General features: G+C 42.2%; 1 protein-coding gene across 3 annotated transcripts in view; it reads left to right on the forward strand.

Moving 5' to 3' along the window:
- Window positions 1-223: 223 nt before the first annotated feature.
- The window catches only part of zgc:110158 (uncharacterized protein LOC553590 homolog), a 32,249-nt gene continuing 6,587 nt past the window's right edge, over window positions 224-25,885 (forward strand). For all 3 annotated transcript variants that reach the window (XM_041061127.1, XM_041061129.1, XM_041061128.1), the window contains exons 1-6: window positions 224-433; window positions 6,830-6,902; window positions 7,826-7,887; window positions 11,138-11,222; window positions 22,290-22,379; window positions 25,327-25,410. In XM_041061127.1, the coding sequence (XP_040917061.1) occupies window positions 378-433; window positions 6,830-6,902; window positions 7,826-7,887; window positions 11,138-11,222; window positions 22,290-22,379; window positions 25,327-25,410 (450 nt within the window). In that variant the 5' untranslated portion in view covers window positions 224-377. The remainder of the gene's footprint in view (window positions 434-6,829; window positions 6,903-7,825; window positions 7,888-11,137; window positions 11,223-22,289; window positions 22,380-25,326; window positions 25,411-25,885) is intronic.

The raw sequence follows: 25,885 nt of genomic DNA on the forward strand, positions 1-25,885 counted from the left end.
GGCCTGAACTTGAGGGCCTTGAGAAGAGAACTTGAACTTGAGTGAAGTCGACAAAAACTGAGACACTGTGGCTTTAAGAAGCCCCCACCGTCTCACAACAGGGGGGGCGTGAGCTGAATCCAGGAACAGCGATTGAAAAAAAAAAAAAAAGCTCCACCAGTGGACTGTTTCAAGTTCCCCCCCGGCTGAAACCCTGCCTGATTTGTGGGCAATGTTGGGGATGTAGAAAAAAAAAAGGAAACCGGAGCAAAGAGAGCGCAAGGGAGAGATAGGGAGACAACACTAACTGGGTAGCTATGGAGATAGTAGGTTTTACTGGTAGCTTTCTTTGACAGGTGTCGAGTGGGATAAAATAAAGTATCAGAACAGCCTCCAAGATGTACGGCAAGGGTAAAGGAGCTGTGGTCCCCTCCGATAGCCAAGCAAGAGAAAAGTAAGTAAATTATTGCACTGTCACAACAGAGATCCAGCTAAGAAGAGTGTGCTAGGTAGCTAAACTTGCTAACTGATGTGAAGCAGCTCAGTCACTTCGGCAGAGGTGCGCATGTTCTGCTAGTTCTTTTTGTTAATATGCAAGCTACAAAAGTGATGCTGTGATAGTTTATTCGTTGTGTTTCCCCACTTTGCGCGTATTGCTTGCCTCTTGCATCCTCCAACTACACGGGCATGGCTGCTAAGTTAGCCCAAGCAGCTAGCTTCGCTGCCAGTTTCACTCTTGTTTTTCTTGTTTCTTTCTCATGCAAAACAAGAGTGTGGCAGTTTTAGCGACTAAAGTTGCTCCGCTCCTGCGAGCGGGAGCGTTGCCGCACGTGTTTCCAGTAATAACGCACAAATGTTCGCACAGGGCTGATTTGTCTGTGAGCAGCATTGATGGAGATCCCACTTTAGTTCCATCTCTCTCTCCCTCTCTCTCTCCCCTCGCCCCTGTGTGAGGAACAATGCATTTGGAGTGACGCCGTGTGCATTGTAGCTAGCTGGCTTTTGTGTCGCCCCGCTGAAGCAGCAGGTAAAAATAGAATACAGCTGTTTGGGGCTTTTGTTACAAAACGGGCACGGGAACGTGGTCTAGAACCGTTCCACGTTCCACGACGATACTCGGTCCCCGAGCGCGCTGGCTACGTTGGACCCATGCGTGTGTTCGGTCAGCGGAGAGCCACCGCTGCGATCCCCGGTGCGAGGGGAGCTGCGCCTCACAACTTTTGTGGCCCGTACAGATTTTCTACAGTCACCCGGAGTTGTATGAACCGGTGCTGGGGACGAAGTGCTTGCAGTCGCCGCCACCGCTTGCTACGATAAACCCATAGACGGGCTTTTCGGCGGCTGTTTTGTCAGAAAACTTAGGCGGTGTTAGCTTCGAGTGCTGTAGCCCTCCGATCCCTTTGTCTGCATGCCTCTGTCTCGATGCCTGTTGTTCGCTCTGGAGATGCATGCCGCACGGTTACAAACACGTTAACAATCTACAGAGCTTTTAAATTAAAATGAAATATTAATTTCACAAACCACTGTACATTAGTTTTGAAATAAGAAGCCAGAATCTGCAGTCAGCTTCCTTTGCTGATAGTCACTGTTAACAAAGCCACCGGAGACCCCTACATGCTTTCATTAAACTTTGTTAGATTTGAATGTTTCAGAGCCCTGTGCTGTGTTGTGATAGTTCGTGTTGCATTACAGCTGAATAACCTAAAGGTAAATAAGAGGCAAGAGCTTCCACACAGGTGAATGCTTATGGCTTCATTCTTCACAGTGGATGGGTTGAACACCAGTAAATGCTCACTCTCTGACTTGCCGGACCAGTCAGCAGCTTGGGGGGCTGAAGTGGGACAGAATTGTCAGACACGTGTGCGTTTGCGTGAAGATCAGCAGGCACCTCATTACTTTAAGCTCACACCTACCTAAGAATATGGGCTCTGTTATGAACCCGTATTCTTTCTTCTAATGCCTGTCTTCATCTGCCTTCTGACTCTCACTTCCCATCCTTTGCTGCTCCTCAAAGTCCTCATCCCTCGCTTCAGTGTTGAATTATTGAGACAGACTGAAGCAGCTGCTCTCAGCTTTGCGTCAGAGTTGAGAGAGACAGAAGAGAAAGAAAGAGACAGAAGAGAGGGAGATATGGTGGGCAGACTCATCCATGTTTAAAGAGGGGGTTTTGTCGGGAGCCTCAGGCAGGATGTCAGGTGTGCCACTGGTGTACATCAGGGAGATTTCTCACTCTATGGGATTAAGCGTATGCACGTACTAATGTCCCTGCTCTGAACATAAGAGGGAATGGTGGGGAAGGAGGTCAGGAGGTCACCTCACATGGTGTGATGGAGGAAGAAAATTTAGTTTCAGCATGACAAAAAATGGGAAATCAGAAACGAGTAGAGTGTGTTTCCAGCTTTGCGATGTAAGGCTGGTGACACCGGGCCACACAACCTTAAAAACTGAGGAGCAAGGGTTGTTGGAGCTATCTTTCAGGTTGTTTTTTTTACATCTCTTTATGCATATAATTTAACATTCTGGGTGTCAATATCAACCACCACCATCCTTTTTTTCCTCTCCATCATGACTTGTCTGCTCCTCTGATCCCTTGTACCACCTACTGTTTGTTCCTCTATAAAAATGGGGCATGACCCCACTTATGCTCCAGTCAAAACTAATTTTTATCCCCTCTCTGTACTCCGCTATCCCATAGCTTCTCCCTCTTCTTCTTCTCCTCAAACTTCTCTTCCTTTTCTATGAGCTAGCTTCTAAGCTTTAATAATGCAGTAGGCCAGGTGCACGCACACGCAGCCCCTTTTGCAACCCACACAAAAACACACATACACACACCACACATAAAAATTTAATTGAAGGCCTCTTGGGGGGGATCTGCAGTGTGATCCTCATATCCCCAGACATAGGACAAAGTTTTTAACTATTCCCTGCTAGTCAAACTCTTATAGAGGGTTGTACATGTAAGCAAGCCAGTAAACCTGCAGTGTACAGGGAGATGCAAACAGTATGAATATTTGAAGCACTTGCTGTTTCCTAAAGCTTCCTGTGAGACTTCACCAGGCGTTTAAAAACTGTTAAAATCAGCACAGATGCAAGGATTTGAACTGTAGGTCTTCAGGTGTGATTAGTAACCAGAAAAGTGCAGAGGTAAAATGTTCCACAATGTGTGTGTGTGAGGTCCAGTACTAGACTGACCTGCAAGTGGCAGTGACTTACACTCTACACCAGCGGTCACAGAGAGCTTTGTGACCTACAAATTGCTAGGAGCCTCAGAAAGTGGTCAGATTCCCCTGGCTAAATTGGTCAAGTGTGTGTATGTGTGTGATTGTGTGTCTTAGCAGAGCTGCAGTCTTTAGCCTCTTAAGAGCATCGGTCATTTGTGAAACAACCGATCTGTCCGACTGCCTGCGTTGAATTAAGCAAGTCGATGCAGCCAAGATGCGTTCTTGCTGTTGGATATGTTTTTTCTTGTGCGATAGATTTATTTACAGTTGAATATTATTAACCGATGTAAATCACTCCGGGAAGCTTAGAATTCAAGGCCGCTTCTGCTTTGTTTGTTTGTTCATCTGTACGTTTGGATGTCTGCTGCCTCATGTATGTTTTCTTATCTTGGCGACTATCTGCAAGAGGGACACACCCTCAGCTATTTATTACTTTCCAAGCAGGACGGCCCGCTGTCTACCAAATGCATGTTTAACCCGCAACAGGCCACATTCATAGCACGAGACGATTGTCAGATGTTAATCCGTGGTCGTCATCATTACACAGAGACTCGCGTCTGCAACACTGGTTTGATGCATGTTGCAGATAAACTATAGAATTACGAAGAATGAGATTACATGAGTTCCAAGAAAAATTTCAGTTTCTTTTCTCTCTGTATTCTCAGTCTCTCTCTTGCACTCTAAGCCTTTTCTCTATTGTGTGTGTGTGTGTGTGTGGTGGGGCCACTCAAGTGATCTTTAAATATTAACAACCTTAAGTTAAATTCCCATCCTTAACATAACACTAAAGCATGTTCAACAAAGTAGTGTTTAACTTATGCTCTGCCCAGGTTAACTGGATGGTCATGTGCGTTGACCCATTCAACCAATGTGTCGCTCTGCAAAGGGATATACTGTGTATGGGCAGCTGTGGAGCACTTTATAATGACCAGGTATTTGTAGCCTCGGGTGCCTATGTTGTAGGGGATGAGATGAGATGAGATGAGATGAGAACTTTGTTGCTCTCTCATTTAGGTTTTTCTCTGTGTTAAAAACTCATGTAATCATAAAATTCTTAAGAAACCACCTCTCCTGCTGTTGAGAAAATGCTCCACAACTTGTTGTTGTTTTTATGTGAAGGTGTCGGCTTCATACAATGGTTATTGTGTTTTTGGCTGTTCGTATCTTTTACAGACTGAATTTGCATACTAGCTATGCATATTTTAAACATTTACATACCATTAATAGTAAGAGCAGGTCAGGCACAGATCACATCATCATAACACACTACAGTAGTTGCTTCCATGTGCTCGCCTCATCTTTATGTTGACTTCAACCATTTAGCAGAAATAGCAACTAAATGTAAGTGCGTTTTAGCTTTGACCCTCGCAGTAAAGTGTGCAGTGCTTTACTATCCCCCATGTGCACATTTATATTGTGCACATTTATTTATTTATGGTTATCTTTGCAGGGAGACACACATAACTACAGACTATTAACTAAACAGACTGACGCCATATATCATAGCATTCATAGCTGCAGCTAATTTGCAACACTTGTTCCTAAATGGGCATTCATAAAAAAAACACATACACAGCGCAATAAAAATATGTATGCAATCACACAAAACACTAACAATAGATAGAACACACTACAATAGAAGAACCAAACATCCTCAATAAGACAGCTAATCATGCTTAATTACTCTTCAGAAACCTGGGTTTAAAATGATCTTTGTTTTGATCAGGGCTTCAGATATCAGTTATTTTCATTATTGATTACTAATTATTTTCTTGATCAGTCTTTTGGTTTAAAAAAAAAAAAAAATAGAAAGCAGTGGAAAAACCGCCATCTCATTAACCTAAACCCCAAAATACTCAATATGCTGTATTGTAAGATCAATAAAAGCAGCAAATTCTTACATGTGAGCACCTGGAATCTTCAGATGTTCAGCGTATTTGCTTCAAAAACGCCTTAAACGATTAATTAAAGATCAAAATGGTTGCAGATTAATCCAATTGATTAATCAGCTAATGGCTTCCAGTTGGACTGCTGTCTTCCAAGGATTTCCCCTTATTTGCTCCCAAGTGGCTTTTTTTTAATGAAAGGGCATCATACAATTCTCCATAGATGCACCCTGAGGTTGGACTCTGTCTTTGAGCATGGCCGGAGTAGATGATGCAGAAATGTATTGAAAAATTAATCACTGGAAAATTGGGCATAATTATTAAAACGTATCCTGTTTAATTCGTTTAAAACTTGGTGATAGTGAGAACTTATCAGCTTCCGAACTGAACTTTTTATTATACAGCTGTATATCATCTTAGGAAGCTTAAATGCACGTAATACGTTTAAATAGACATACCTTCCCCCTACCACTCCACAACAGTACAAGGAAAGACAGCATTGGAAAGGCAAAAGGCCTGTTAGTGGTTAAAAACAAACTGCACAACAGGCTGATTATCTCAAAACCATGTTTCATTGATCAGTACATTGACTAATGATGGGGACTATGACACTGAGTTACTGTCCTTCTCATTAGGACCTTATTGGCCTGTCAGAGGACTGTCTGCTCTGGGCACACAGGGCACTGTCATATCCACGCTGCCGGTCGATTGATGGTCCATTAACAGCCTATTAAACACGGCTAAGTGAAGGAGTTAGGAGTACAATGTTGGGCCAATGGGGGTTTCCCACTCCACAGCATGGTTCTTGTGTCTGTTAATAGACCCTGGTGGATTGCCGTTTTCAAGTGTGGCTGGCCTGTTATAATAGCAGTGATTTAAAAAAAAAAAAAAAAAAAAAAAAGAGTCTGGCAAGAGCTTTTAAAATGTTGTTGGAATTAGTGGGAATGCTTGTCGTGTACAGCTATTTCTGTCTGTATCTGGAGCAGTGAGTCGGTCAGAACGTATATTTTTCATTCAAGTTGATAAGTGTTTTTTTAGGTTCTGTTTTGATTTGAGGACTTGGGGATTCTTAGGCTTTGTAGCAGGCGCAGGGGCAGTGTTGGAAAAACTGCACAGGCTCCAGATGTGCTGTTGAGATGATATGGCCCTTTTCGATTGCAGGAAATTTTACAGGAAACTTTAGAGGTACCCAGAAGCTTTACCTGTGGTAAAGCCACAAAAACCTCGAGTCGGTTCTAGTTCCTCAGTCGTGATTTCTGCCCCACGAAATCTTTGCTTCTGAGGTAGTCAGGGCTACAGACTCACTTTTTACATAGGCTGCACCAACACATAATCTAGGTGCACCCAAATTTTTATATAATAAGCAATATTAAATTTTATTACTGTTACTGTGGTTTGCTGCTGCCTGGCATGGAAATGCTGTGGGAAGGGGGGACTGCTCTGCCAGCCATGCACCTGCCATGGCACAGGACGTGTTTCCACGGCACGGGATGGTTACGTCCAACGATGATGTCGGGCCTGGGCTGGGTCTGCGCTGCCTCTGTGTCTGTTAATAGCGGTTTTCCAGGTGTGGAGAAAATGCAAATACAATTGCACTAAAAGAATGTTGAACCCTGAAGTAGTTCTTGTCTATTAGCTAATGGGGGCTATGGTTTCTGGGGTGTAGTTGGTTGAAATTTCCCATTGTAGGTCTACTTTGGGTGCCCACTTGATCACTAACGTTTTTTCCCCTCTGCATTTCAGGTTAGCGTTATATGTGTACGAGTACCTGCTACATGTGGGAGCACAGAAGTCCGCACAGACCTTCCTGTCTGAGGTAAGATGGCATTTGTAGCTCCAGCCTGATAACGTATGGCTCAAACTAAATCCTAATCAAACACGTGTGCCCTAAAAATGTTTGGGCCTTTTTTCTGAATGTTTACGTTCAGGTGACGAAGCCCTTCAGAGGCTGTGGTAATTGTAACAGGAGCAAAGGAGAAAATCAGATGACTTTAGTAGTGTCACATCATTTTCAACAGTGTTAATTCAGGAACTGCTCCTATGGTCCGTATCAGAGGGTACAGACAAAGGACCTATATGGTCGTTTGGTCGTTTAGGTTGAAGGACTTGGAATGTAAAAGAACTTAATTACTAAAGCTGCATTTCATATAACCCTGCTACAGTAGCTATATCACCTTTGAGCCCTCTCAGACTTACATTGTCAGTGCAAACATGCTAAACATGATTAGAGTGCAAGGTGTTGCATCAATTTTTCATAAGGAAACTCTATAAAGTTACACCAGATCATGCTCACTGTTGGCCATGCTGAGTCCTGGGTGTAAAAAAAAAAAAAAACATCTGATGGGGCTGTTCGTTGACATTGTAGACTTATGTAGGCATTGTGTTGTTTGTATACATTTTTTTTCCTCCCAACTTTGTCTCCCAACTCCCCCTTTCGGGTGCAGACAGGCTCACATACACGGTGAGTGAGCGAGTTATTCCCTGGATTCATTAATGTACTTCACATATAAAAAGGGGAAGAGGACACAGACATGACAGAGCGGAGATGGAGACTGACAGAAACAGAAAGATGCCCATCTTCACGTCGGAGGCCATTGACAGTTTGAGACTGACTGATTATATGTTCTTAACCCCTGGACCTGCAGACATAATCCTCTCTCTAGTGGCTGCAAGTGACTTTTCTCTCTTCTCTTCTCTTCTCTTCTCTTCTCTTCTCTTCTCTTCTCTTCTCTCCTGCAGATTCGATGGGAGAAGAATATTACATTAGGGGAGCCCCCCGGATTCCTCCATTCATGGTGGTGGTACGTTTTGCTACTTTCCTCTATTCTTCCTTATTTGATAATCCTATTCATTTTATTTTGGTAGAGTGTGTAAACAGATTTTACAGTACGTGTCTCACAGTGTGTATTCCCCCACCCACCACTTACACACTCACTGATCGGGTTCTAGTGTCCATCCTGACCCTACATAATTCATTACTGTCATATGCACAAACAGTGGCTTCATTACGGTTTTCATGGTGTGGTGGCTCATGAAAGGGGCATAATTAAATTTTGAATTTGTGAAACTCATGTTACACATGAACTTTCAAATATTAACTTAAAAGTTAGACAATATTTTAATTTAACTGATGGTGCTTGTCCTCATGCGTGATTAAAAATGACTTCCATAGGTGGGAGGTCTGGCAGAGTCTCAGCCTTGGGGTTGACCAGACTCATCAAGGGTGTGACCCCTTCCTCCCCGTCTTCTACCCTCTACCCTCCTCCAGCTCTCCATCCTTCACCCCCGTTCCTGAAACAATAGATCCAGATGGTTGGGGAATGGACTCCCTCCCCTATATGCTCCCCTCCCCCTCCTCACCCTCTCGTCACCCTTTGTGTTCCCCCCACCTCCCACTTTTCTCCTTTGTTCACGTGGGAGAGGGATTCTTAGCAGATTAACCCATTGCATTCCAGCTTCCTTTGTGTCACCTCTCCCTCAGCTGCGCCCCCCCACCACCACCTCCACCTCCTGTCATTTCTGCCCCTGGCTAAGATTTGACCTTTAGGGTCAACACCTTAAGCTCTGATCAGCAGTTTTCACTTGTTTGTGGACTCTGTTTACATGCACACAAGAAGCCTGGTGGTTATTAGTAGAAATCAGGAAAAGGACAAATTTAATCCACAATAAACGTTTCACTGTAAAACAGTAAATACCCGCTGTTGGACAGTAATCAGCCAACTACCATAAATTTGAACCCAAGCTGACTTATTATAAGTTTAATGATATATGATGCTACTTTTTGAGGACACTTGATGTAAATGTGCTTTTGTAAATGCTAATTCCTTTACCTTTATATAAAGGTTGGACTGAGTAAAGTCCAGTTCATGCTCTGTAGTATTGAGACTTGATTAAAGCCCTTCTTGACTTGCCTGGGGGCAAAAAAAAAATTCAAGCTTTGTGAGCTGAAAAGGGAGCGAGAGTCTGAGCCAAGTCAGAAGATAATCTGAGCAGGAAAGGAAAGGCTACCGACACGTTTTTACACCAGATTCAGCTAATTAATTTTGTGGCAGCAATTTAATAGTTTTTTTGGCTGACGATATTTTCTTTTTTTCCCCCTATTGTCAGCAAATCCTGTGAAAACACCATAACTAAATATGTTTTAGTCCATGTCTTACAGCTTTCTGAATTTCTTACCCTGTCTGTGGCCCTTCAAGCCCATTTGTTCCTACCAAAGACCTGAATCTTGAAGAATAGGCAATGAAATTATACTTTTATTCTTAAAAAAGGTTAAATAATTTCTTCAGTCATAAGTTGAATAGATGGTGTTTTATGGCACGTCTAAAACGTTATCATGGAAAATACTAATAGTAACAGTCTATGGTTTGATCATTTGTTGTTACCATTAAGGGAGAGTCTTTTTTCACTTGCCTCCTCCTCAGGAAAATCAGAGCCAGGCATCAGCTACAAAAGCAGTGGCACTGGATTTAGAAGAGATTCACTGTTGCTGAAGGACACTGAAATTAGCACTGTACATATTACAAAGGAACAAATGTTTAAAAAAAAAACCTGTGGATGTAAAATTACAGACTTGTAAATATACCCTTAAATGGTCTTTAAAAAGTACAGTGTAACTTTCACCTCAGGGGGTGGCTCTGCTGAGTCAGAAGAATGAACGTCAGGCCTATAGAGCACCATCAGCATTATGAGACCAAGGACATGTTTTAATAAAAAGAAAATGAAGAAATAGAATAATAAACTGAAAGCACACAAGCCTGGGTAAATCTAAAGAATAAGTCTGATGTTTGTGTACAGTTAAGGACTTAAACCTCGAGGTTGTTTCTATACACAAAAATATTGTAGAAAACATTTAGAAAAGAAAAAAAGTATAAAATTGTGTTGTCTCGTATTGGTTTACGCTTAAGAAGTACAGCTTCTTAAGAGCAAATCCATTTTTTTTTCCTTCTTATCAAAACATATTCCTCTTTTAACTAAGGGCAGACTTGTCAAGATTTTAGAAAAAAACATGGTTTCTCATCTGTCTGTTCTTTTTGTACAGACAGGCCTGTACTGGAGAAAATAAGGAGATAATGTTTATGACTGAAGGGTTTCGGTTTAAGTCCAGTAACATTTTTAAGCATTTACCCACTTCATGTGTCCTGGAGCGACACACTGACACACCACACCGTGCGTGTAGCTTAAACCATGCACTCTGACCTTCTCATGGAGGAAGGTTAAGCGAGAGTATAAGTTAAGTTTCGAGGTCAAAATATCCTATAAATTCCACTTTGCATGCTCAAACAGCTCAAGATGAGTTGCACTGTTGAACTGCCCTAAGCCTCCCAAATATGACTGTGTCTTATGAAGTACAGAAGTGTATGAAAAATTCCAGATGTTTGGGATTCAACATGTCTGTGTGCATTGCAGATTGCCAGGACACGTGAAGTGGCTGCCTGATTAGTCCTCTCGCTTGCCGAGTCGCCTTTTCGCTCTGTTTATAGCACTTTCACTATAATCAATGCACAAAGACTGATTCAATTAAGACCTCTCAGACAGGTAGCACACAGGCAGTTAGCATTGTTGGGTGTGTGTGTGTGTGTGTGTGTGGTTTTCCACTTAGGGCGTCCAGATAAACTGAAATAGAAGCCTGTATGGAAACTGTTTATGTGTATGTATGTCTCAGCTCTTGTTGTCTGTTCTTGTATGGATCAAATGATGAGCAGATTCCTTCACAATGAGGCCATTTACCAGTCAACACTTGTACAGGAGGATATTTTAGGCATCAAGCTGAGACAGTAACAGTTAAAATTTGATTCAGGCAGTGAAAGATAATGCGAGTAAGTGTGTGTGTGTTCTGAGTGAGTGACTGAGAGGTTGATTGAGGGGGGACACTGGCATTGTGTCCCTCTTACAATGATGCTCAAGTGTGGAAGAGGCAGTTTAAGAGGGCTATGGAGATAGTGAGAGTGAGTGTGAATGGGTTATGAATAGCTGTTACACATTTGCTTGTATTACTCTGTTTGGTAACCTTTGACCTCTTCCCTCTCTAACCCTCTCTGCCCTCCATTTCAGTGTATTCTGGGATTTGTATTGTGCGGCTCCAGACCGAAGGGAGACATGCGAGCACTCCAGTGAGGCCAAGGCCTTCCATGACTACGTAAGTGACGGATTGATTCTTTCTTTCTTTCTTTCATTCTTTCTTTTTACAGTCACTGTCTTTACACACTGTGGAATCAGGTTCTTTGTGTGTGTCTGCCAGAGACACACATGTCAAAGCAGTACATTTTTTTTTTTTTTTTTGCAAGGTCAAGTGTGTAGGAGAATCTTGAAGTGGTGTCCACAAGAACAGGTAGAGGATGATGTGCACCTCAAGGACATTTGGGCGAGCAATACAGTCATTAGCAGTTTTGTGGATCTGACTTTGGAAAGTTTGAGTGCTTCTCTAACAACTAGAGACGCCAGCTCACTGGAATCTATTTTAACTGCACTAACAACTTCAGTTCATTATTTTGAGCTATATAAATAAATGTGACTGGACATAAGTGAGGAAATCATAATTCATTTTTCATTTTCAGTTTTTATTGTACTTCTTGTGATTTTTTTTTTGTAATTCAGAATTCTGTAGCTCTTAAGTTCTGTTTCCATTGTGTGTTTTTGTATGAGTGTGTCCTTGAGGGTTTATTCGATGCCTTCCAGCAGTTCCGGGAGAAATTCTGCCTTTTTATTTTTGTGTGTCTCGCTGCTCGCTCATGTCAGAGGTCAGAGGTCAGGGTCAGCCATGGAACCGCTATCTCGAAGTTTGTAGGGATTCAGTGCCTTGCCCAAGGACACTTCAGCATGTCTATTGCTTGCTGTCACAGATGCTCAGGGTTGCAGATGGAGTCCTAATAATAACAACTCCCCCATCCAGCCTAATAATAATGTAAAGAACTGCTTTTTTTCCTCCACTGTGAGGCGAAACTGTAACTGTATCCTCTTGTGTGTAAATGTCATGTGTTGTGATTGACACTGTGCGTCTGTCTTCAGCCTCTCCTCTCTGGCCAAGACTGTGTGTGTGTGTATGCGCGTGCGTGCATGTGTGTGCGCTGTATAGTGTGGGGAGATAATGGAATAGAGTTCTAATCCGGTAATCCCAGCACTGGGCTGAGGCTAAGCCAGGGATTTGTGTGTGTGTGCGTGTGTGTGCATGTGTGTGTGTTTGTATTCTTGGACAGGGGGCATCTTTGGCAGCCAGCCCATAAAAGGAGGGTGGAGGGGCTCACACCCTCAGTACCAGCCAGCATGCCAGTTAACCCTCTGCATGTGTGTGTATGTGTGTATATAAATGTAGATGGGTGTGCTACATGGTTGCTTGCTGTCTGCTCCTAACAGTGATAAAGCGAAGGAGACGGGAAGGGTTTAATTTTGGCTCCAGCCCCCCGAGGCTAGTCTCTGAGCACAGGTCCTTTTCTACTGGTTTCAAAAGAATGAGCCGGTTAGAGGCATCGGAAGAAAAAAAAAATATTTCACCCTACCTCAAAAGAGTTTCTTAGTCTTTTGAGGATTGCTAGATTGCAAGCCAGCATTTAAAAGGCATTATCACAGTTCTCTCTGCTGGGTGCAGAGACGCAGCAAAGGTTCATGGTAACTGTTCAGGCTACTTTTTCCTCAAGTCCTGACACTGGTTATAAAACAAATGCAAAGGTTATTAGACTGTTATCTTAAAGTGATTTGGTAGTGAGATGACATCACGTTTGGGTTTATCGTTGCTTGTAAGTATGTAGTTGCTTTCAGCATCTGATATACCACATACGCAGGCTTACAGAGTTTAGAGATGAGGGTATTTTCCTCTCAGATACAGATCCATATCAATATTTTTGATGTGTTTTTAATTTATTTATGCAGGCTTTTAGTTAAGGCTTAAGTGGCTTAGCACATCTTGAATACAGAATTTACTGGTCTTATTTTTGAGGTTTTAAGCACCATCAGTGCCTGTTTCTCTACAGGCACTGATGTTGACAGATATCTTTTTTATTTGGTGTTATATAGTCTATGTGAAGTTTGAAAGGAAGGAAAACAAAAGATATTGCATATTTTATAAGTCAGTTGCTTTTATTTAACAGATGTAATTATGACAGGGAGTTAATTTTGTCTTCACATGTTGTGTTACAGGGCCTGCATATCTCCTTGTTAATTTTAACTGGCATACATGTCACCTCCTGCTTTAACAGACAATAATGTACCTTGCCATACATTATTCAAACATCATGTTATACAACAGTTGATTGGCTGGTTTGATTAGAAGTGTTCAGTTTCTAATCAGCCTTGAATCCAGGTAACACCATTAAGGTTTTGGAAGAAGCCTGTTCTCTTATTTTCATTACACAGTTCACTTTTGATACGGTGGTTTCCAACATAGAGATTGGGATTGTCCAATACACAACCTTTGTGGGGTAAAGTAATGCCTCTGCTTGTTGAGTGTAATTAGTCAGGACCTCCACTTGAATGCTGCGGGTTTTACCTCTGAAAGAATAGAAAGACTACTAAAATGAAATATAGTATAGACACAGCACGATGACGTAATAAAAAAGGTTCCAGTCAAATCTCAAACCGTGGAAAATGTGAAGAAAATATTATATTTATTTATTTATTTATTTATTTCATTTTTAATTTGAAGAACGTCCCAGGCTGCTCATTGGTGCACGCAGATCGGATTCTCTCTTCTGTGACAGGTGACATTAAAGTCACATGTAAAAAGTAAAGTCTGCACTGTTTGGCTATGAAACCAAAAATGGTGCAACTGAGTATTTTACTGGAATAAAATACATTGTAAAGACATAGAAACAGGTTTGTGTGTGTGTGCAGTGTTAAATCTGCTGCCAGCAGCACTGTGACAACCTGCAGTTTAGGCTCTTCTTGATTCCTACATCTCTCTCATCCTCTGTTTTTTTTTTTTTTTTTATCATCATCTGCCTACGTCTCTCTCACACTTCTACCCCTCTCTTCTTTCTCTGTCTCTCTCTGTTGCATTTTTGTAAAACTCCAACCTGTTCACATCATGTTTTCATGTACATGCAGCTTGTGGTTTCTCTGCGACACCCCCACATCTGCATCTTTACTCCCTCCGCCTCTTTCTCTCTATGTTCATTCTCCTCCACACACCACCTTTTTCCTCTCACCGTGCTTTACTATATCTCTTACTCTCTCCTTCACCCGGCACACAAGTCCGCCCCCTCTCATCTCTCTCGTCTCACTTGCCTTATCGCGTGCTCCCTCTCTCCAACTCTCCTCCTCTTTTCCCCTCTCTCCAACTCTCCTCCTCTTTTCCCCTCTCTCTCTCTCTCTCTCTCTCTCTCTCTCTCTCTCTCTCTCTCTTTCCCTATCTCCTCCCTGACCCCCTCCTCCCTCCCTCCCTCCCTCCCTCCTTCACCACCACTACTACCTCTATTCCCGAGAGAAGATTGATTGGCTAATCTAGCTGTTTACCCACAATGCCTAGTAGTGCTGAGGAAGAGAGGGCAGTGTAGACAACAAGAAGACACAACCAAGAGACAGTTGAGGTATTTGAAAATGGAGCTGAGTGGGCAAATGTCAAAATGGTGAGGAAGAGGGAGGGAAATGGAAGATAAGTCTAGTACTTTTTATTTTAAATCAAGTAACTGTAGGAGATTTATGTGTAAACACAACTTCATGTGAAATTAAATCTGGGTGACTATTTTAGGAAAATAAAAGCTATTATTTTAGTAAAATAATGGTTCTTATGTTTATTCAAACTTCATATTTTTTTCTAAATTTACTCTTGGTTAGTTTTATGAGATTGAGGAAAATGTCATAATGGAATATATTGTCTTTTGTGTATGTAAAGATCTCACCTGCTTTTCTAAATTCACATTTTTCCAAGTACAAACAACAGTATAAAACTGTGGAAATACCCATTCTTAGTGGCACTGTTGTAATTTTAGTTTTTCCTTAAATGTTCATTAATTATTCAAACCCAAAGATGTATTAGTTACAGTTAGAAAATGTCTGTTAAGCTGCAATTTTCTTTATTCACCATTAAATTATTTTCAAAAATCCATAAAAACCAGTTAACAGATACATACAGCTGTCTTCACTAACATCATCCCCCTTTTTAAACAAACTGCCTTGTCTTTTTCCTTAATATTACCTTAAACATTAATTGCAGTTGCATCAAATGTAACACATATCTATTCTTCCAGAAAATAGTTGCATGCATTCTGCCTCAGCCTCTGTTTTGCTTTTTCTTTGCCACCAGAAGGATCTGCGTAATGTGAAAACCATTAAACTTGATAATTAGCTGTGTGATAAAGTTTGGAACAGCTGCAATACATGCAGATGCACATGCAGAGCTGTAAGTGTTACACCAGTGAAGGCAGCAGCTTTTTTTTTAAACCAATGGGGGCTTGGAGGAAAATTGTAGCAGAACAGACGACGGTAGCTTCTAACTGTAAAATACAACAGGGATGCAACATAAAATCGCACTGGTCTTAATCTTAAGAAGTGCATATGGATACAAAACACTTGGCAGGTATTTTGTGGCTTATGACATTTATGACTTATGAAGTTGGACGTTGTGAGTAAAATATAAAGGAAATGGTGCCAAGGTTTATTTACATTTAAGTGATCTATACGTGTAAGTCATCATTAAATATGCACTTGATAGATTTTTACCCATAAAGTTCAGTTTACCCTCCATAGGAGCAGTAGACTGTGAAAACAATTGTGTAATATCTTCTGTGGCTGTGGAGGAACTTTTCATTGATTGGGTTTAAGGACTACAAATTTTTAATGGCAAGTCTGCTTTACAAACTGAGTGAGTTAAGTTTGGAGCTTTTACTGGGGGGGGTCTTAAAGAGATGCCATCAGATTTGTTGGGTGAAAACAAGTATCCTGCAATTCCTGCAGTGCAATTTGAGCTTTGTATACTTTCTGTCCTATATAGAGACAACAAAGAGAACTGAGAACCTCCTCCTTTCTTCATGACATGCTGTCTCTTCAGTTGCTTCTGTGTTTTCTTTTAAAGGGCTGAGGTTAGGGTTTGCCTAGATTCAAGTAATGTGCCTCAAAACTGAGGTACAGTACTGGAGTAAATTTACTGAGTTACTCTCCACTGATGAGTAATATCACCTGATTTAAAGCTGAAGTAGTACAGTGGTCACTGTAAAGTGGTCCTGAATTTAAGGAACCAGGCTCAAGCGTCTGTAACTGGCTGCTCTAATGAAGTGATGTATAGACCGACTGTAAATCAGCTGAAGGGGTGCTCATTAAGTCCTGACCCCAAAGAAAAAAGGGGAAGTTTTTTTTTTTTTTTTTTAAACGTGCAGACAAGAAATTATTATATTGTTATTTGTTGTAAGGTGAGTACATGAAACATCCATCTTCTTGAGTCAGAGCTGTATTTCGGTTCACAGTTGTTCTCATTGTCCTCATATTCTTGTCTTTCGGTCTCTCTGGCTTCTCTCTGGAGTGTTGGCTGAGTGGATGTTGTGTCTGCAGCATGTATTAGTGCTGTCATCCGGCGTGTGTGTGCATGTGTGTTTGTGTGTGTGTGTGTACGAGTCCGCCTGTCTGGTTCAGTACCGCTACCTTGGCAGCAGCTTTTGGGGAAGCGTGTGTGTGTGTGTGTTTGGTGTGCATGTCATGCCAGTTTTGAGGACCAGCTGGGCTTTCAGAGATTGCGCGTGTGTGTGTGTGTGTGCATTTGTTTGTCAGACGTGACGGTGAGAGTAGCACCCGTATCCTGTTGCTTCAGAGCGAAACACACTGTTTTGACTGGGCTGATAAATTAGCCAGATCACCACAGTCAGCTATTTTTTCCTCTCGTCTCCACACTCACTCTCTTCCATCCTCACTCCCTCATGTCCCGCCACCCCCCACCCCCTCCTCCCTCTTTCCCTCCCTCTCTCTGTGCGCTAAGGACAGCAGGTCAAGGAGACAGTGATGAGGTACATATCAGTGTGAACCAGAATGTAGATTAGTACCCTCTCCAGGCAGGGACACACATAAATACAGACACACACACACAGATACATTCGCTGTCTCTTCGAACCTCTCCCTTCTCTCCATCCAGTGTTTATGTCTCTGTCTTTATCCCTGTGAAAGGTACCAGGCAGAGGTCAATAATGTGTTGAGCACTATTGATCTGTCCGGTAGGTCCTATGGGTGAGAGGGAGGAAGAGGAAAATGGAGAGGGAGGGATCAATGCTTTTCTGTATAGCCCATCTACATACTGTACTGTACTAGCCAATCAGATCATTAGTCTTTTGTTCTCTGATAGATTATTCATCAGCATCGTGGGCTTGTTCTGAGGAGGAAGAGCAAGCGCAACAGGGCGTCCTCACAGGGAGCCACAACTGTAGATTGAGACGTCAGCGGGTTTAAAATATTTTACCACAAAGACGCCATCGTGGTGCCACAGAGAGGGGTGGATGAGGTTTATTAGACAGTACTCTGGGCTGCGTGAATGTTTACCATAGGAATCAAAGGTTGTAGCTTTATGTTGCATGTCTGCAGCTTTTTAGCCTGAAGTGAGATCTAAACCGGCTTCCCACAGACCAAAACCAGATAACCCCATGGAGGAAGTAGCTTCAGTAAAATTACCTCATCATAAGAGCTTGCAGCCAACTGATCCCTGCCGCTGTGTAAAGATATGACGGTAATATATTCAACTACATTGTTTCTGGTGATTTTAGTGCTGCAGTCATTGCAGCTCCAGGGAATATGGAAAAGTTTTATTTGCTGAACTTTGTACCGCTGCATTCAGGCTGAATACGAGGCTGTTGTCTAATTGACCACTCCACTGGGACGCTCATTTTTGCCTTTGTTTTAAAGTGCGCAGCAGGAAGATAAACAGGAAACATGAGGAGAGAACGAGGCATGACACGCAACAAAGGTCTTTATCCAAATTCAGATTATGTGGTTACATCTTCTGAGTTTTAGACCACTAGGCCACCAGGGTGCGAAATTAATTTGTCATTAGAAAGAGAGGAACATGTGGATAAAATCTTCCAATTCTGCTTTATTTAGAAAAGCAAAAAGGGAGAACATAACACCAATGTGATTAAAACATTTATGTATATATATTTTTTAACTACAGCTGCTTTGACCTCCATGTATAGAGGTGAGAGTGACAGCAGCTTTTGTTATTTTATCTTAAAAATATATAATAATGATGGATTCTTCTCTTCCCAATTATTTATATTATAGCAAAGAAAATCATAGTTCATGTACACAGAGCCAATTTATTTTGAGCAGTGGGAGTTTTTTTTTTTTTTTTCAGCACATAGTTGGTGTAGTTTTTCTTTACAGAGTGAACCATTGTCTAGATCCTTAAATATCTGAGACTGACAATGTTATATTACGCTGTTTTTAAAAAAGAATGCTCAGGTTAATAGTTCTCCATCCAGAGCTCCCGAAGCCACACCGATGAGCTACAGCTCAGGCCAGTAGTCCAGATACTGTATTATTGATGGTAACATAAAAACGTACCTAATATCATTTTTGTGCAGACGTGGTTCTGGGATACTTTGACGCCACATTTTGTGCAGCTCTGTCGAGGAAGGCCATTAAAATATGGTTTACAGTTTAAACAGTGTAAATATTCCCAGACATTTGAAAATGTGTCCCGTGGGTTTTGTTGAACTTTCAGCCAGCCTCAATGAAAGAAACTTATTCTTCTCTTTTCTGCCGCATGTCAGGCATTAAAGCCCTTTTCAAGTTGTGCTGCCACCCAGCGCTTCCTTTGCACACTCCTTCATTGACAGACTTTTCCATACGTTCAGCCTGAAAATGAATAATTCAACTCAACTACAAAACTCTGTGTTCATTATATCAACTAATTAGTGCAGCGTTAATGTCTCTGGATTGTGCTGTCTTCCTCGGCTTGTTTCTTTGCATAAAGGTACACTCTTTTTTTTTTTTTGGTTCTCATTGCCTGCATGTTCTGTCTGCATTAGCAGTCATTGTTTACATGCACCAATATCAACAAAACAAATTCCTGTAGATTTACTTTCCCGGTGAATCAAGTTATTCTGACTCAAGGAGACAGTCCTGTCACAAGGTTTTCTGACAGTCTCTCACTTCTGAGCCTGGAGTTGAAATTGAAAGGTAGATATAGGCAGTACTGTGCCACTACAAAAACTATAAAAGCACTGTTGGATCCTTTTGTATTTCCCCAGGCCAGATGGTTTTAATAAAGACCGACTGCATACTAAATCTACCTCACGCTTTGCTGGTGGCAACTGCACTCTCTGTGTGCTTTTAGTTTGCATTCAATTTCAATCAGCAAACTGGAGAATTCACGAGCATGTTGTTGGTCATTAATAGTCTCGAACAATAACGTGACCAAGTGATTGATTGTGAACAGAATCTCCCTCCTTGTAACATTATCTTCTTTGTTTTTTCTCTCCCCCGTCATCTTTTTCTTCTCCTCTGCCTCACTCTTGTATCTTCTAACTCACTCTTTCCTCTATCTCACTCTTGTGCCTTCTCTCTCTCGCTCTCTCTTTCCTGCATCTTCTTATTCTCTCTCTCTCTCTCGCTCTCTTTCGCTCTCTCGCTCAACTCTCTTTCTGAGCTCCTGGAGCGGGGGATGCCAGGGGGACAGAGTGCAGATAGGACCTGTCTCCATAGCAACAGCTTCTGCAAGCTGCTGACACCCTACTGGGGGAGGCTGAGGGGAGGAGAGGTTGTGATGGGGAGGAATAGTACAGGGGTTGGGGCACAGGGAAGGTGTGTGTGTGTGTGTATGTGTGTGTGTGTGTGTGTGTGTGTGTGTGTGTGTGTGTGTGTGTGTGTGTGTGCACGCACCAGTGCTGGGGAAAATAAGTGAGGGAGGGGGTCACAGAGAGGAGAAAAGATGGAGAGAAAAGTGTGCAGAAGAAGAGAGTGAGGGAGATGGATGAGAGGGAGGGGAGGATGGAGAAGGAGAGAAAGAGGCAGCCGACCCTGCTACTTCCCCAGGGACTCAGTGGCCTGCTCATGTTCACTAGCAGAATTAGCATAAAGATGGGGGGAGGTGTGTGTGTGTGTGTGTGTGTCATTGTGTAAGTGTGTGATTTTTTTTTTTATTAGTTTTTATGTGTGTTGGTTTCAGATAGTCAGGAGAAGGACACACCGAGTGTATTTGTGTACATGCGTGTAATTGGTAGTATGCGTTCTTGTCCAAGCATACAGTATGTGTCACATGGATGTAGTGCGTTTGTCTGGTTTGTGTGTGTGTGTGTGTGTGTGCTGGTGGAACGGTGGATGCGTGAGAGTGTGTATGTGCGTGTTTGTGAGAGCGGCTCCCTCCCCTGGGTCTTAAACCCCCTCTCTGTTCTGGTCCTGTAGCCTGTGGTTCTCCCCTGTCTGCCTCTCTGTACTGAAGGGCTGCACTTTATGAGCCTGTGATGCAACTCTTTGTGGGTCTGTGTGTGTATGTTTGCTCGGTCGTGTGCTTGCGTGCATGTGTGTGTTTGTTCCGCCGTGCTTATGTAAGCACTCTGAACATGCGTCTCCATCTATGTGTGTTGACAAGAATACAGTTATATCATATTTAACTCCTGGGCTGAATCATTCTCCCCCCTCTTCTATCCTAGATTCTAGTTTTATTCTCTTAGATTGTTTGACTGACGTAAAGGAGATTGGAAACGGTGGTGCTGTTGTTACATGGGGTAATATGATTAGTGTAGTTAGGCAGCTGCTCTCATCAGGTTTAAGTGTTACGCGCTTTGTTTTTTTGCTTTTAAACATCTTTAAACAACATCCATACACTTTGTGTAAATTTAATATTTTGGTATCTAACAATGGTACTGTTGTGTATTGTAAGTTTATAGTAAAATATTTTTCTCAAAGGATTTAGGATGTACTTTTTAACACATGAGATAGAACATTTTGTTTACTTTGACAGTTTAATGAATTAAGACAGTAATTGGTTAGTTGTATGTGAGCCAAAGTGAAGAAATAAACATTAAACAGGCCTTTTTTTTACAGGCAAAAGAACTAAGAGTTATGTGTCAGTTGGTTTCAAATATTTTTTGTTCCCTAGCTTTTTTAAAACAGCATCTGAAGATTAATAAACAGTACAACTTAACTTATTTGCTGATGACTTGTGACTATTTTTGAGTAGTGTAAATACTTCTTAAATCCTAAAGACAATTAATTGTAACTGATGAGTTTCTAGAGTATTTTAACCTCTTTGTTCTAAAGCAGGTTTTATTCAAATATAGCCAGTATTGATCAAGAAAATGTGTTTCTCTCCCTACAGTCAGGTTCAAACCATTAATTATATAAAATTCTTTCATCTAAATATACCTTTTAAAACCAGCAATAGCAGAGAAAAAGACTGTAGTTTTGTAAATTTCAAGGTGAATAAATAATATTTTGTTAAAAAAAAACGCCTCTGACACTGTGAACAAAAAAAGAAAATGTAGAAGCTTCACAAAGTTTTGTATTTGCATTCTGTTGTATTTGGATGTATCCAGCTGTGCTTAATATACCGGCAACTCCAGTGTATATGGTATCTTTCAAATCAGCCAGTGATTACCATACTGCCTCAGTCAATGCAAGGTGTCACTGTTGTGCTGATTTGCATATGGGAAGAACACTGGAAATATAGACAACTAAGAGGGTAAACTTTTTTTTTCTCATCAGCAATTGTCAGATAATTAAACCAGGCACAACACTGTGGTCTTTGTGAAGTAAACCAAGATGTAAAAATGCATACAGATAATCATCATATCATCCATTGCCTTACACAGTGTGCACTTACTAGCTGCAACCTAAAAGGAACAGCTCAGCACAGGATGGTAAAACACTCTTCGGTATACAGTCATCTGTGTGACAGCACACATCACACGATGGGTGCAGTCTGCTCTCTTTGCAGCTCAGCTCTTTGCAGGAGAAAGGAACGTAGGAATAATAATTTGGTGGTATTTCTCCTTGAACCCTTCCTCTTCACTTCTGTCCTAGTCCGCAGAAAGAGATGAGGTGGCTAATGCCGTTCTCCTCTCCTCTCTCTCTCTATCCCAGAGATGAGGGAACAGTTTAAAGGTTGTAATGGAAGACACTTTTCTGAATTAACCATTAAAGTTTAGATGGGAGGGGGTGGGAATGTGCTGTGATTGCAGGTGCAGGCACTGCCCCCTGTAGTAATTTGGTGGCCAGTGCATCGTGTATATAAATATTACTGTAGAGCACAAAAACACAGAACGCCACTTTTAATCATTGCTTTTGTGTGTTTCAGAGCGCAGCGGCAGCGCCCAGCCCCGTGATGGGCAACATGCCCCCCAACGACGCCATGCCAGGTGGTCCCATGCCCCCAGGCTTCTTCCAGGTATGACCCACCCCCTCTGTGACTGTCCTGTTCTGTCCTCCACCTCTCCATCTCCTTCAAACCCACCCCTTTTCGGTATCTGTATTTCTGACTCTCTACCATTCATCAGTCTGGTTTCTCAAAACTCAAAATGCTATATATTTTTAAATTCAATCATGTTTTAAGAGGAACTTTGAGGAAGACCACGGCATTTGTAATTTGCCCACCTACAGATATCCACTTAATTCTGGAATTAAAACACGCAAGGGGTAATGCATTTTCTTTTACCCGCAAAAACAGCTGTACAGTTAGTCAGAAATATCTTTATCACAAAATGTTTGTTATTGGCTGATGTATTGTTATGAGGTCCTAATTATTGTCAAGTATAAAAATTGGTCTCAAAAATCCAATGTCAGTCGGGCTCTACTAATTAAATCCTGTAGTCTGATCAGATGACACCACAGTTACAGTTTGGGTCTCCAGCTATCAAACTTGTTTTTCCCCACATTTTTCCAAACACCGTTAATTCCACTCTGGGTATTTGCACCCACCACAGTCTCTGAAGCTCACACCGTTCACTCATCTGTGGCTTTGCCCTCTCTGGGTTGCAGTTCAGCCGATTCGTGATTCAACCATCCCGTGTTCATCCTCTCTCTCTCTCTCCACTCCTCCATCTCCATCCCCGTCTCTGTCTCTGACCTGTCCCGGCTCTGTGAAGGGAAAGGTTTTAGTGTGGGAAATGGCTGTCTGAAGAGCGCAGAGAATGAAACAAGCACACACTTAGATACATATACAAACACATGCAGGCATACGTGCACACATTGGCTAACAAAAACACACACGCATATTCTCCGTGAGGCAGTGCTGTGATGGACAGCACTGGCATTTGGCAGGAGGCACGATAAGGTGGTGGAGAAGAGTGGGAGAGAAAAAGCGAGTGACACGATAGAGAGAGGGAAGGATGGAGAGAGATGAAGAGGGGTGAGAGGAGGGGGAAGAAGAAGAGCGGGGAAAATGTGAAAGATCAGTGCCCAGTGTTTGTTTCTGTGGCTACCTACCACTCCATTGTTTGCTTGATGAGAGTGAGGCAATGTGCTGAGAGGGCTGGTGGTGGTGGTGGGGTACTAGTGAGAGTACGACTGTGAATAAGCAAGGGAAAGGGTGGGGGGAGAAAGGGTGAGGAGAGACACATGGAAGTGCTATTTATAACATTGGTGGGGGAGTGAGATTGGGCGAGTGCTTGTGTGTGTGTGTGTGTTTGTACGTGTTGTGTTCAAGGGACCTTATTGTAATGGAAATCTTTGGTTGTTCTCTGCAGATACGGTTCATGCTCATAGTTAGGGCTGGGTGTCATTAGAATATTTTCGACACTACAGCTGTTGTGATACAGCGTTTCAGTCCTGACACCTTAACGATACTTGACTTTGAGAAATATGCAAAACTCTTTTTTGTTTAATAAAATAAGTCCATGTGTTCAAATGTTAAATGTCAAAAACACAAGATGCTGTACAAAAACTTGTACAGATGTTTGCAGCTTTTAAAATATCGGGATTTGAAGCTAATCGTTGTCATGTGGGATAGTAAACTGAACATCTTTAGGTTTTGGACTGTTGGTCGGACAAAACGAGCTAATTAAATAGATCATCTTGGGCTGATTTTCACTATTTTCTCGCGTTTTATTAGCAAAACTATTAACTGTGAAACAAATTGGCAGATTGATCAATAATGAAAATAAATGTTAGTTGCTGCCCTACAGTGAATTTGTGATCAAGATACAAGTCTAACTAGATATTTGGATCTAGGTTCCAGTACAGGGAAGTTTCGATAGAGCTAGAAAAACACATGATTTCAATACTCACCCCCACTTACGTCGTTAGTGTTTATATGTTTGTGACTGTTGCCATTTCAGAATCCTGACAAGACGCAGATGCTTGGATTTTTTATCCCAACGTTATATTATTTTACAGTTACGCCTGTAATGGCACAACACAGGTGTTTTTTTTTTTTTATTGAAGCCTGTTGAGGTAAATGGACAAATCTTACTATAGTTTGTGCCTCCAGACCCAAAAGCATGCTTTGACTGGCTTACTATAGGTGCATATACCCCCAGTCTCACTGAGGTAATCCATATGTGTTGTGTTTGTGTGTTGTGTTTGTGTGTTTCTGGATGCCTGGGAGGGGATACATGGAAAATTCCATTTGCTGTTTGTAAATCGACCAGCTTTTGTTTTCTTCAGACAAGTGGAAAAAGGGGGGAAAAGCGGAGAGATGAAGACAATGACAGAGTGATAGAGCGGAAGAGAGACTGTGGCATAATTAGTTATTTATTAGGGGTCGTTAACCTCTTGTCTGGGGGTGAAATGTCAGCAATAACACGGCAGTGTGTGGAGAAGCTCGTCTCTTTGCGATCTTACAATAAGCAGGAAAAAACTTCCAACTTTTACTTTTTTTTTTTTGTCAGTATCATCTTTCTGGTGTTGAAGCTGCCACTGGTGCCTGTCCTGCTGCTGCCTGTCCTGTTGCAGTGAGCCTTTGGCAACACTGCCCCCATGTGGTTAAGAGGAAAACTGTGTAATCCTCTGACTCAAGGGTCCTGAGGATCATCTCTTCTAGTGTAGCCACACGTTACGGCCATCCTGGAAGATTTTTATGCTTGACACTGGTTTTTGTCCGCTTGTTTGGACTTCAAGGCAAATGAAAACTGTTTTCTTGTTGGGCCAAGGCTTTTATTGTCTGTGTTTCATGTGAAAGGGTGCATTATTTAACTACATATTTTAAAGAGTTTGCCCAAAGTGTTCAGTTTTTTTCCACCCTCCCGCTCCTCTTCTTCCTCTTCAGCCTAAATACTCCCCACTTACTCCCCACTCTCGTCCTCCTCTTTCTTATAATTTTGATCGGGTAATACCTTCAGGTGTAAACCCCCCTTTTTGGCCCATCCCCTCTCTGATATCGCTCTTCTTTCTTAAAGGGACCACCCGGCTCTCAGCAGTCCCCCCACGCACAGCCCCCCCCACACAACCCCAGCAACCCCATGATGGGACCCCATGGCCAGGTAAGATGCAAACACTTTCTCTCAAACACCCCTATCTCTTTCATTCCCTCTAAATCCGCCCCCCCTCGCCCACACACAAACTCTTTTTCTTTCCATTCACTACTCGCACACTTTCTTCTCCTCCTACCCTCAAGCCCCGTTAGTTCTAGTTTTAACTCCCCGTAGATGTCAGCCCCTCCAGTTGCCTGCTCTGTTATAAAAGCGGAGCATCCAGAGGCGGCAGGGCCTGCTCCTCTTCAAGGCCCAGAATCGGCTGTCCCTGTGTGGGATGAATAATTCACTCCTTGCCCCTCCCCCGGAGCAGCTTGTGGGGGGTTGCACACTTATCTGCTCCTCCACTCTTAACACACACACACAGCACGCTCCCCTCTCCTCTGCTTACTTGTTCTAGCACCTTATAAATAAAAAAGGGGACAGGCACTATGGACACCGCACATATATGTACAAAAACACATGGGCACGCATGTGTACACAT

This window comes from Toxotes jaculatrix, chromosome 17 (genome assembly GCF_017976425.1).
Source record: "Toxotes jaculatrix isolate fToxJac2 chromosome 17, fToxJac2.pri, whole genome shotgun sequence".
Classification (NCBI taxonomy): domain Eukaryota; kingdom Metazoa; phylum Chordata; class Actinopteri; family Toxotidae; genus Toxotes; species Toxotes jaculatrix.